This window comes from Oncorhynchus keta, chromosome 21 (genome assembly GCF_023373465.1).
Source record: "Oncorhynchus keta strain PuntledgeMale-10-30-2019 chromosome 21, Oket_V2, whole genome shotgun sequence".
Taxonomy (NCBI): Eukaryota; Metazoa; Chordata; class Actinopteri; order Salmoniformes; family Salmonidae; genus Oncorhynchus; species Oncorhynchus keta.
Window position 1 is genome coordinate 53,047,571 of NC_068441.1, and position 12,772 is coordinate 53,060,342.

General features: G+C 43.5%; 1 protein-coding gene across 4 annotated transcripts in view; it reads left to right on the plus strand.

Moving 5' to 3' along the window:
- The first annotated feature begins 794 nt into the window (after window positions 1–794).
- LOC118380051 (homeodomain-interacting protein kinase 1-like) overlaps window positions 795–12,772 on the plus strand; it is an 85,483-nt gene continuing 73,505 nt past the window's right edge. For all 4 annotated transcript variants that reach the window (XM_052474222.1, XM_052474221.1, XM_052474223.1 and 1 more), the window contains exons 1-2: window positions 795–1,148; window positions 10,948–11,699. In XM_052474222.1, coding sequence (XP_052330182.1) covers window positions 10,950–11,699 — 750 coding nt within the window. In that variant the 5' untranslated portion in view covers window positions 795–1,148; window positions 10,948–10,949. The remainder of the gene's footprint in view (window positions 1,149–10,947; window positions 11,700–12,772) is intronic.

The window sequence follows — 12,772 nt, forward strand, 5'->3', positions numbered from 1 at the left end:
GGACACAGCCAGTAGATTAAGGATGGGAGGGACACAGCCAGTAGATTAAGGGAGGGACACAGCCAGTAGATTAAGGGTGGGACACAGCCAGTAGATTAAGGATGAGAGGGACACAGCCAGTAGATTACGGGTGGGACACAGCCAGTAGATTAAGGGTGGGACACAGCCAGTAGATTAAGGGTGGGAGGGACACAGCCAGTAGATTAAGGGTGGGACACAGCCAGTAGATTAAGGATGGGAGGGACACAGCCAGTAGATTACGGGTGGGACACAGCCAGTAGATTAAGGGTGGGACACAGCCAGTAGATTAAGGGTGGGAGGGACACAGCCAGTAGATTAAGGGTGGGACACAGCCAGTAGATTAAGGATGGGAGGGACACAGCCAGTAGATTAAGGGAGGGACACAGACGGTTGAATAAGACCTTAAATGTGATGGGAAAGCATCTCCAACAGGAAAGTGTGATTATTACCAGGAAACAGAGACCGTGGAGCAGGTACTGCTACAGTGTGGGCAGTAATCAGAGGGAAAGAGAGAGGCTGACATCTCGTATGAGGGAGAAGGGCATACAGGAAATTATTTTAAAGAGTATATTGAGTAGAACGTCATTAAATATAGTCTGACATATTTTTTCTTTTTTGAGAGCAACGGGGCTGGCAGGTAGGATTTAGTTTGTACCGGTCTCTGGCCCACACTCCAGTACAGTAGGTGGCGGTAAATGCACCATAACGCTACATACCAACCGCCGATAAACCCTACCGCAGAAGAAGAATCCGTGACCCGGAAGTACTTGGTATTTCTGGCTGCTTCACAGCGGTCTGCTGTTAGGTGGTCTTATGATCGGGTTTTAGCTTGTAAAATAAGCGTTTTTTTAATTTACCGAAATACGTGTTTATTATTTTATTGCTTTTTATTTCATTTTATTTCAGCTGAGTTCGACTGTTTCCGACCAAAACCCCCACGCGAATTGTGTGTTTCTTCTTATCTACTTCTCTGTCGTTGGAAAACAATGAAATGAAGGCCTAGCGTTACTAGTTAATCGGCAAAATAGCGAACGTCAGCTAACTAAATCAGATAATCTGCAAGCCTGTGTGGGATTTCAATTGATGACTGTATTAATCATCGACATTACACTGTGAAATCAAATCAGGTATGTAGATGGTTTATGTCTCAAACACGATGTTTTCGTTCGGGTTTATACAACCCGAGGGTGATATTGACGTTTCTAACTACGTTAGTTAGCTCGGCTTGAAATGGGACAAGTAGCTAAAGTTAGCCAGCTAGATACTGTAGTTGTCTATGTCTTCAGTAATGACAATGTCGGATAGCTCTGTTTATTTTTCTGCGTTTGATCGATTGTAGTGTTTGAGAAATGGGTAACCTACAATAAAACGTCCTATTGAATAGATCAGGGCTTCCTAAAACTGTTTGGCTTCGTGACCCACCGATTGAGTTGTATTTTGAGTTGCGACCCACCATAAGGGTTGAGTGGTGCAAAAACAAGTAGACCAAGCAATACATCAACAACATTATCTTGGCAGCAGATTGAAACTGTAGCATTTTCAAAGTTAATCTCATGCAAATCCAGACACCCTGCCATGAAACTGAGAGTAAAACGTTACCGTTTTTAAGCTAATTTCAGTACAATTTGACATGGCCAATGCTGTGTTCTTATGCTCAAACATATCAAAATCAACGGGGCCCTGATTGTCGAGCTTGTATTTAGTTGATTGTAAATGATGAAAGATTATAGGCTATTGTAAAATGTACAAGGCCTTTTTTACGGTTTTAGATGTTTAAGTTTACACTGGATTTTTTTTTTGATACTGACACATTATTTATATATACATATACACACACTCTTAACAAAAATATAAATGCAACACTTTCAAAGATTATACTGAGTTACAGTTCATATAAGGAAATGAGTCAATTGAAATATATTCATTTGTCCCTGATCTATCTATGGATTTCACATGATTTGGAGGGCAATAGGCCCACCCCCTGGGGAGCCAGGCACAGCCAATCAGAATGACCCCCCCACAAAAGTGCTTTATTACAGACATAAATACTCCTCCGTATCCCGCAGGCGATGAAGCTGGGTGTGGATGCCCTGGGCTCGCATGGCTACATGTGGTCTGCGGTTGTGAGGCCGGTTGGACGTACTGCCAAATTCTCTAAAATAAAGTTGGAGGCGGCTTATGGTAGAGAAATGAGCATTCAATTATCTGGCAACAGCTCTGGTGGACATTCCTGCACTCAGCATGCCAATTGCGCGCTCCCTCAACTTGAGACATCTGTGGCGTTGTGTTGTGACACAACTGCACATTTTAAAGTGGACTTTTATTGTCCCCAGCACAAGGTGCACCTGTGTAATCATGCTGTTGAATCCACCTCTTGATATGACACAACTGTCAGGGGGATGGATTATTTTAGTAAAGGAGAAATGCACACGAACAGGAATGTAAACACATTTGTGCACAACATTTGAGAGAAATAATTTTTTTGTGATTATGGAACATTTTATTGGATTTTGTTATTCAGCTCATGAAACATGTTGTGTTTTATATTTTTGTTCTCTGTGTGTATATATATATTATTTTGTCAATGTCAACCCACCGCTTGGGAACCACTGCAATCGATTACGCCTGGAGGTGAAATGTGGATGTTCACCAGAGTGGCACAACATTTTGACAGTTATCTAGCTAGGCCTTTGTCTCAGGAGAGTCCACTGTCTTGGCCTTAACATTGCAATGGTCAACCTAGATGGAAAACAGTTCAGATAGAGAAGCTCCTTCTCTTTTTTTTTTGGTATCATAAATGGCTAATATAACATGTATAATGTTGATAAGTGCAGTTGCCTTGAGCACACTAGCTAGATGGCTGTTTGTGAACAACGTTGTCAACAACTTGACAGTCAGACACTAGATAAGGGCTGTGGCCTGTATTTTTATTTTGCAAGTCAGTTAAGAACAAATTGTTATTTACAATGACGGCCTGGCAAAAGGCCTCCTGCGGGGACGGGTGCTGGGATTAAACATGTAAAACAAATTAAGGACTAAACACACATCACGACAAGAGAGACAACACTACATAAAGAGACAACACTACATATAGAGACAACACTACATAAAGAGACAACACTACATAAAGAGACAACACTACATAAAGAGACAACACTACATATAGAGACAACACTACATATAGAGACAACACTACATAAAGAGACAACACTACATAAAGAGACAACACTACATAAAGAGACAACACTACATAAAGAGACAACACTACATAGAGAGACAACACTACATAAAGAGACAACACTACATAGAGAGACAACACTACACTACATAAAGAGACAACACTACATAAAGAGACAACACAACACTACATAAAGAGACAACACAACACTACATAAAGAGACAACACAACATAAAGAGACTACACTACATAGAGAGACAACACTACATAGAGAGACAACACTACATAAAGAGACAACACTACATAAAGAGACAACACTACATAAAGAGACAACACTACATAGAGAGACAACACTACATAGAGAGACAACACTACATAGAGAGACAACACTACATAGAGAGACAACACTACATAGAAAGACAACACTACATAAAGAGACAACACTACATAAAGAGACAACACTACACAGAGAGACAACACTACATAGAGAGACAACACTACATAAAGAGACAACACTACATAAAGAGACAACACTACATAAAGAGACAACACTACATAAAGAGACAACACTACATAAAGAGACAACACTACATAGAGAGACAACACTACATAGAGAGACAACACTACATAGAGAGACAACACTACATAGAGAGACAACACTACATAGAGAGACAACACTACATAAAGAGACAACACTACATAAAGAGACAACACTACATAAAGAGACAACACTACACAGAGAGACAACACTACATAGAGAGACAACACTACATAAAGAGACAACACTACATAAAGAGACAACACTACATAAAGAGACAACACTACATAAAGAGACAACACTACATAAAGAGACAACACTACATAAAGAGACAACACTACATAGAGAGACACTACATAGAGAGACACTACATAGAGAGACACTACATAAAGAGACAACACTACATAGAGAGACAACACTACATAGAGAGACAACACTACATAGAGAGACAACACTACATAAAGAGACAACACTACATAAAGAGACAACACTACATAAAGAGACAACACTACATAAAGAGACAACACTACATAGAGAGACAACACTACATAGAGAGACAACACTACATAAAGAGACAACACTACATAAAGAGACAACACTACATAAAGAGACAACACTACATAAAGAGACAACACTACATAAAGAGACAACACTACATAAAGAGACAACACTACATAAAGAGACAACACTACATAAAGAGACAACACTACATAAAGAGACAACACTACATAAAGAGACAACACTACATAAAGAGACAACACTACATAAAGAGACAACACTACATAAAGAGACAACACTACATAAAGAGACACCACTACATAGAGAGACACCACTACATAGAGAGACACCACTACATAGAGAGACACCACTACATAGAGAGACACCACTACATAGAGAGACAACACTACATAGAGACAACACTACATAGAGACAACACTACATAGAGACAACACTACATAGAGAGACAACACTACATAGAGAGACAACACTACATAGAGAGACAACACTACATAGAGACAACACTACATAGAGACAACACTACATAGAGAGACTACACTACATAGAGAGACTACACTACATAGAGAGACTACACTACATAGAGAGACTACACTACATAGAGAAACAACACTACATAAAGAGACAACACTACATAGAGAGACAACACTACATAGAGAGACAACACTACATAGAGACAACACTACATAGAGACAACACTACATAGAGAGACAACACTACATAGAGAGACAACACTACATAGAGAGACAACACTACATAGAGAGACAACACTACATAGAGAGACAACACAACATAAAGAGACAACACTACATAAAGAGACGAGACAACACTACACAGAGAGACGAGACAACACTACATAGAGAGACAACACTATATAAAGAGACAACACTACACTACATAGAGACTACACTACATAAAGAGACAACACTACATAGAGAGACAACACAACACTACATAGAGAGACAACACTACACTACATAAAGAGACAACACTACATAAAGAGACAACACTACATAAAGAGACGAGACAACACTACACAGAGAGACAACACAACACTACATAGAGAGACAACACTATATAAAGAGACAACACTACACTACATAGAGAGACTACACTACATAAAGAGACAACACAACACTATATAGAGAGACTACACTACACTATATAGAGAGACAACACTACATAAAGAGACAACACAACACTATATAGAGAGACTACACTACATAAAGAGACAACACAACACTACATAAAGAGACAACACTACATAAAGAGACAACACTACATAAAGAGACAACACAACACTATATAGAGAGACTACACTACACTATATAGAGAGACAACACTACATAAAGAGACAACACAACACTACATAGAGAGACAACACTACATAGAGAGACAACACTACATAGAGAGACAACACTACATAGAGAGACTACACTACATAAAGAGACAACACTACATAAAGAGACAACACTACATAAAGAGACAACACTACATAAAGAGACAACACTACATAAAGAGACAACACTACATAAAGAGACAACACAACATAGAGACAACACTACATGAAGAGACAACACTACATGAAGAGACAACACTACACTATATAGAGAGACTACACTACACTATATAGAGAGACAACACTACATAAAGAGACAACACAACACTACATAGAGAGACTACACTACATAAAGAGACAACACAACACTACATAAAGAGACAACACAACACTACATAGAGAGACTACACTACATAAAGAGACAACACAACACTACATAAAGAGACAACACTACACTACATAAAGAGACAACACAAAACTACATAAAGAGACAACACTACATAAAGAGACAACACTACATAGAGAGACAACACTACATAGAGAGACAACACTACATAGAGAGACAACACTACATAGAGAGACATAAAGAGACAACACTACATAAAGAGACAACACTACATAGAGAGACAACACTACATAGAGAGACAACACTACACTACATAGAGAGACATAAAGAGACAACACTACATAAAGAGACAACACTACATAAAGAGACAACACTACATAAAGAGACAACACTACATAAAGAGACAACACTACATAAAGAGACAACACTACATAAAGAGACAACACTACATAAAGAGACAACACTACATAGAGAGACAACACTACATAAAGAGACAACACTACATAGAGAGACAACACTACATAGAGAGACAACACTACATAGAGAGACAACACTACATAAAGAGACAACACTACATAAAGAGACAACACTACATAGAGAGACAACACTACACTACATAGAGACAACACTACATAAAGAGACTACACTACATAGAGAGACAACACTACACTACATAGAGACAACACTACATAAAGAGACTACACTACATAGAGAGACAACACTACATAAAGAGACAACACTACATAAAGAGACAACACTACATAGAGAGACAACACTACACTACATAGAGAGACAACACTACACTACATAAAGAGACAACACTACATAAAGAGACAACACTACATAAAGAGACAACACTACATAAAGAGACAACACAACACTACATAGAGAGACAACACTACATAGAGAGACAACACTACATAGAGAGACAACACTACATAAAGAGACAACACTACATAAAGAGACAACACTACATAAAGAGACAACACTACATAGAGAGACAACACTACATAAAGAGACAACACTACATAAAGAGAGAGACTTAAGACAACAACATAGCATGGTAGCAACACATGACAACACAGCATGGTAGTAACACATGACAACACAGCATGATAGCAACACATGACAACACAGTGTGGTAGCAACACATGGCAACACAGCATGGCAACACAGCATGGTAGCAACACAACATGGTACAAACATTATTGGGCACAGACAACAGCAAGAAGGTAGAGACAACAATACATCACGCAAAGCAGCCACAACTGCCAGTAAGAGTGTCCATGATGGAGTCTTTGAATGAAGAGATTCAGATAAAACGGTCCAGTTTTGTGCTCCAGGAGAGCTAGCTAACTTCCCGACAGGGTTTTGTTACAGCCCATTTAGTGCACTACATTCGATCATTTGGCAACGTGGGTTTCTCCTCGACACAGTTCAAGTCTAATTTTATTTGTCACATGTGCCGAATACAACAACCTTACCGTGAAATGCTTACTTACAAGCCCTTAACCCACAATGCAGTTAGAATCATCATGACTAGCTTTAACCAACTCTCCAAAGACAACACTACACTGCACTATAGTGCAGTCAGGCAATGGAAGAAGAGATGCATGCTAGCAGCCTAGGTGAGATGAGGGATGCATGCTAGCAGCCTAGGTGAGATGAGATGCATGCTAGCAGCCTAGGTGAGAGGAGATGAGATGAGATGCATGCTAGCAGCCTAGGTGAGATGAGATGAGATGCATGCTAGCAGCCTAGGTGAGATGAGATGGGATGCATGCTAGCAGCCTAGGTGAGAGGAGATGAGATGCATGCTAGCAGCCTAGGTGAGATGAGATGCATGCTAGCAGCCTAGGTGAGAGGAGATGGGATGCATGCTAGCAGCCTAGGTGAGAGGAGATGAGATGCATGTTAGCAGCCTAGGTGAGAGGAGATGAGATGCATGCTAGCAGCCTAGGTGAGAGGAGATGAGATGCATGCTAGCAGCCTAGGTGAGAGGAGATGAGATGCATGCTAGCAGCCTAGGTGAGATGAGATGTATGCTAGCAGCCTAGGTGAGATGAGATGTATGCTAGCAGCCTAGGTGAGATGAGATGCATGCTAGCAGCCTAGGTGAGAGGAGATGAGATGCATGTTAGCAGCCTAGGTGAGAGGAGATGAGATGCATGTTAGCAGCCTAGGTGAGAGGAGATGAGATGCATGCTAGCAGCCTAGGTGAGAGGAGATGAGATGCATGCTAGCAGCCTAGGTGAGATGAGATGCATGTTAGCAGCCTAGGTGAGATGAGATGTATGATAGCAGCCTAGGTGAGAGGAGATGAGATGCATGCTAGCAGCCTAGGTGAGAGGAGATGAGATGCATGCTAGCAGCCTAGGTGAGAGGAGATGAGATGCATGCTAGCAGCCTAGGTGAGAGGAGATGAGATGCATGCTAGCAGCCTAGGTGAGAGGAGATGAGATGCATGCTAGCAGCCTAGGTGAGAGGAGATGAGATGCATGTTAGCAGCCTAGGTGAGAGGAGATGAGATGCATGCTAGCAGCCTAGGTGAGAGGAGATGAGATGCATGCTAGCAGCCTAGGTGAGAGGAGATGAGATGCATGTTAGCAGCCTAGGTGAGAGGAGATGAGATGCATGTTAGCAGCCTAGGTGAGAGGAGATGCATGTTAGCAGCCTAGGTGAGAGGAGATGTATGCTAGCAGCCTAGGTGAGAGGAGATGAGATGTATGCTAGCAGCCTAGGTGAGATGAGATGAGATGCTAGCAGCCTCGGTGAGAGGAGATGAGATGCTAGCAGCCTAGGTGAGAGGAGATGAGATGTATGCTAGCAGCCTAGGTGAGAGGAGATGAGATGCATGCTAGCAGCCTAGGTGAGAGGAGATGAGATGTATGCTAGCAGCCTAGGTGAGAGGAGATGAGATGTATGCTAGCAGCCTAGATGAGAGGAGATGCATGCTAGCAGCCTAGATGAGAGGAGATGCATGCTAGCAGCCTAGATGAGAGGAGATGCATGCTAGCAGCCTAGGTGAGAGGAGATGCATGCTAGCAGCCTAGGTGAGAGGAGATGAGATGCATGCTAGCAGCCTAGGTGAGAGGAGATGAGATGCATGCTAGCAGCCTAGGTGAGAGGAGATGAGATGCATGCTAGCAGCCTAGGTGAGAGGAGATGAGATGCATGCTAGCAGCCTAGGTGAGATGAGATGAGATGCATGTTAGCAGCCTAGATGAGATGAGATGCATGCTAGCAGCCTAGATGAGATGAGATGCATGCTCGCAGCCTAGGTGAGATGAGATGCATGCTCGCAGCCTAGATGAGATGAGATGCATGCTAGCAGCCTAGATGAGATGAGATGCATGCTCGCAGCCTAGGTGAGAGGAGATGAGATGTATGCTAGCAGCCTAGGTGAGAGGAGATGAGATGCATGCTAGCAGCCTAGGTGAGAGGAGATGAGATGCATGCTAGCAGCCTAGGTGAGAGGAGATGAGATGTATGCTAGCAGCCTAGGTGAGAGGAGATGAGATGCATGCTAGCAGCCTAGGTGAGAGGAGATGAGATGTATGCTAGCAGCCTAGGTGAGAGGAGATGGGATGCATGCTAGCAGCCTAGGTGAGATGAGATGTATGCTAGCAGCCTAGGTGAGAGGAGATGAGATGTATGCTAGCAGCCTAGGTGAGAGGAGATGAGATGCATGCTAGCAGCCTAGGTGAGATGAGATGTATGCTAGCAGCCTAGGTGAGAGGAGATGAGATGCATGCTAGCAGCCTAGGTGAGATGAGATGTATGCTAGCAGCCTAGGTGAGATGAGATGCATGCTAGCAGCCTAGGTGAGAGGAGATGAGATGTATGCTAGCAGCCTAGGTGAGAGGAGATGAGATGCATGCTAGCAGCCTAGGTGAGATGAGATGTATGCTAGCAGCCTAGGTGAGATGAGATGCATGCTCGCAGCCTAGGTGAGATGAGATGCATGCTAGCAGCCTAGGTGAGATGAGATGCATGCTAGCAGCCTAGGTGAGATGAGATGCATGCTCGCAGCCTAGGTGAGATAAGATGCATGCTAGCAGCCTAGGTGAGAGGAGATGAGATGCATGCTAGCAGCCTAGGTGAGAGGAGATGAGATGCATGCTCGCAGCCTAGGTGAGATGAGATGCATGCTAGCAGCCTAGGTGAGATGAGATGTATGCTAGCAGCCTAGGTGAGATGAGATGCATGCTAGCAGCCTAGGTGAGAGGAGATGAGATGCATGCTCGCAGCCTAGGTGAGATGAGATGCATGCTAGCAGCCTAGGTGAGAGGAGATGAGATGCATGCTAGCAGCCTAGGTGAGAGGAGATGAGATGCATGCTAGCAGCCTAGGTGAGAGGAGATGGGATGCATGCTAGCAGCCTAGGTGAGATGAGATGCATGCTAGCAGCCTAGGTGAGAGGAGATGAGATGCATGCTAGCAGCCTAGGTGAGATGAGATGCATGCTAGCAGCCTCGGTGAGAGGAGAAGAGGACATCATGATTACTCATTGTGAGAAGTAGGATAAACTCCTGAGCCTGTATCCACAAAGCATTTCAAAGTAAGAGTGCTGGTTCTAGGATCAGTTTTGCCTTTTTATTTCATAATGACAGATCCCAGATCAGTACTCTTACTCTGAAATGCTTTGTGTATACGGGCCCAGGCCCCCAGATCTTTCGTGTCCATGTAATTTTTATCGAAAAGAGAAAACGCACTAGTTCAGTATTCCTGTTCCTGAGATGCTTCGTGAACACAGGCTCAGGAGTCAGTTTTTGGCTGATAGGAGAGGAATTTAGCAGACTGATACAATGGACACAACACATATTCACAGAATGTATTTCTTGCTAAATTAGCGTTCTGTAACATGCAATGTGTTTTGTTGCTATAAGACCTTTCATCAAGGCACGATGACATGTTAAATGCTGTATGTGGATCTCTTCTTTTCTCTCCTTCCCTCTCCCCTCCTTCCCTCTCCCCTCCTCTCCTTCCCTCTCCCCTCCTCTCCTTAGGTATGTCGTCCCAGCTCCAGGTGTTCTCTGCTCCCTCCAGCTCCTCCAGCGCATTTTGTCGTGTCAAGAAGATGAAGGTGGAGAACTGTGTTTGGGACGCTTCCTCTGACTGCCCATACGGTTCCGTGGGGGGACAGCAGGGAGTAGGGGGTTACTCCTTCACCCCTGCACTAGGCATGGCAGTGCCCCCCTTCGCCCCCTCTGCGTTAGTGTTCCCTCCCGCCCCAGGTTCCCGTGGCCAGGTGGTAGTCAGACCAGCAGACAGCACGGGCAACCTCCCCCGGGGTTCCAGTCGCCGCCTCAACGACCAGTACACACACTCCTCACACACAAACTCTGAGACGGTCAGCATGGGGAACAGGAGGGGGCGACAGGGCCAGAAGAGGAAGAATGACGAGGTCGTCAAAGGGAGCGGGAGCGGCTGTGGGAGTGTTCAGATCTTAGAGGAGCTCTCTGCCCCTCCTCCCGTCTTCTCTACGCGTACTGGGGGAGGAGGAGGAGGGGGTACGGGCCAGTCCATCCCCCACTCGGCCCCCACCACCAAGAGCTCCAGCTCCAACGGAGAAGGGGACTACCAGCTGGTGCAACATGAGATTCTGTGTTCAGTCTCCTGTAGTTATGAGGTGCTGGAGTTCCTGGGGAGGGGGACCTTCGGTCAGGTGACCAAGTGTTGGAAGAGGGGAACCAATGATATCGTGGCCATCAAGATCCTTAAGAACCACCCCTCGTACGCACGACAGGGTCAGATCGAGGTGAGTCATTTATTTTGATTTGGATCGATTTGGTTAATTCATGTTTATCGCCCTTCAAGACGTGGTACTACTTTGTTAGTCTGTTACGCCTAGTTGATTTTAATTGGTGATGTGTATTAGCCTGGATTCCAGACTGTGACGCGATCTGTTTCACCTTCATGCTTTTGTGACGTGAGAGCATATCAGCTCGGATACCTAGCTAGACGTTTATTGCCTTTCAAGAGGAAATGTCCCATAGACCTTAGAGCGACTGGCCCTAAAAAAACAACCGATTTCAACCAATCCCCTTGAAAACAGCCTATGTCGCATCGATATGAATCAGACTAATTTAGTCTAGTGTCAAAAAATTTCACCCGGGAAAGTGTAAATTGGATACTTTTGGTCTTTTAAAGTCAGTCTCGTCTAAAAATGGTCATGTCTAGAATCTAGGTACCACTGAGGATTTTCTACACTTGCTAAATCGGTTGCTAAGTAAGTCATTGATAAATGATCAGCCAATCTTTTTTTGTGTCATTATATTGTTATATAAAGGGGGATCATATTCAATATAACTCACAAGTTGGTGCTTAAGCCTTTCTCCTGGTTGGCGTCTTGACGGATTTGTCCAAATTCACCATCAAACATTTACTTTTCTGTCCTTGTTTAACGGATGTGAAATGTTATACTGTTACATTGGTACCGTGACCCAGATCACTGGTTGCTGCGGAAAAGGACGAGGCCAAAAGGGGGGTGAGTGTAACGGATGTGAAACGGCTAGCTTAGTTAGAGGTGGTGCGCGCTAAATAGCGTTTCAATCGGTGACGTCACTTGCTCTGAGACCTTGAAGTAGTAGTTCCACTTGCTCTGCAAGGGCCGTGGCTTTTGTGGAGAGATGGGTAACGATGCTTCGTGGGTGACTGTTGTTGATGTGTGCAGAGGGTCCCTGGTTCGCGCCCGGGTATGGGCGAGGGGACGGTCTAAAGTTATACTGTTACACTTGCATCTAATTAGTCAGTTAAATTAGCCATAGATCCAGGATTCTTACAAGGTTCAATCTGTCAGATAATTATTTTTTGGTTTTTGTATAGAGGTCT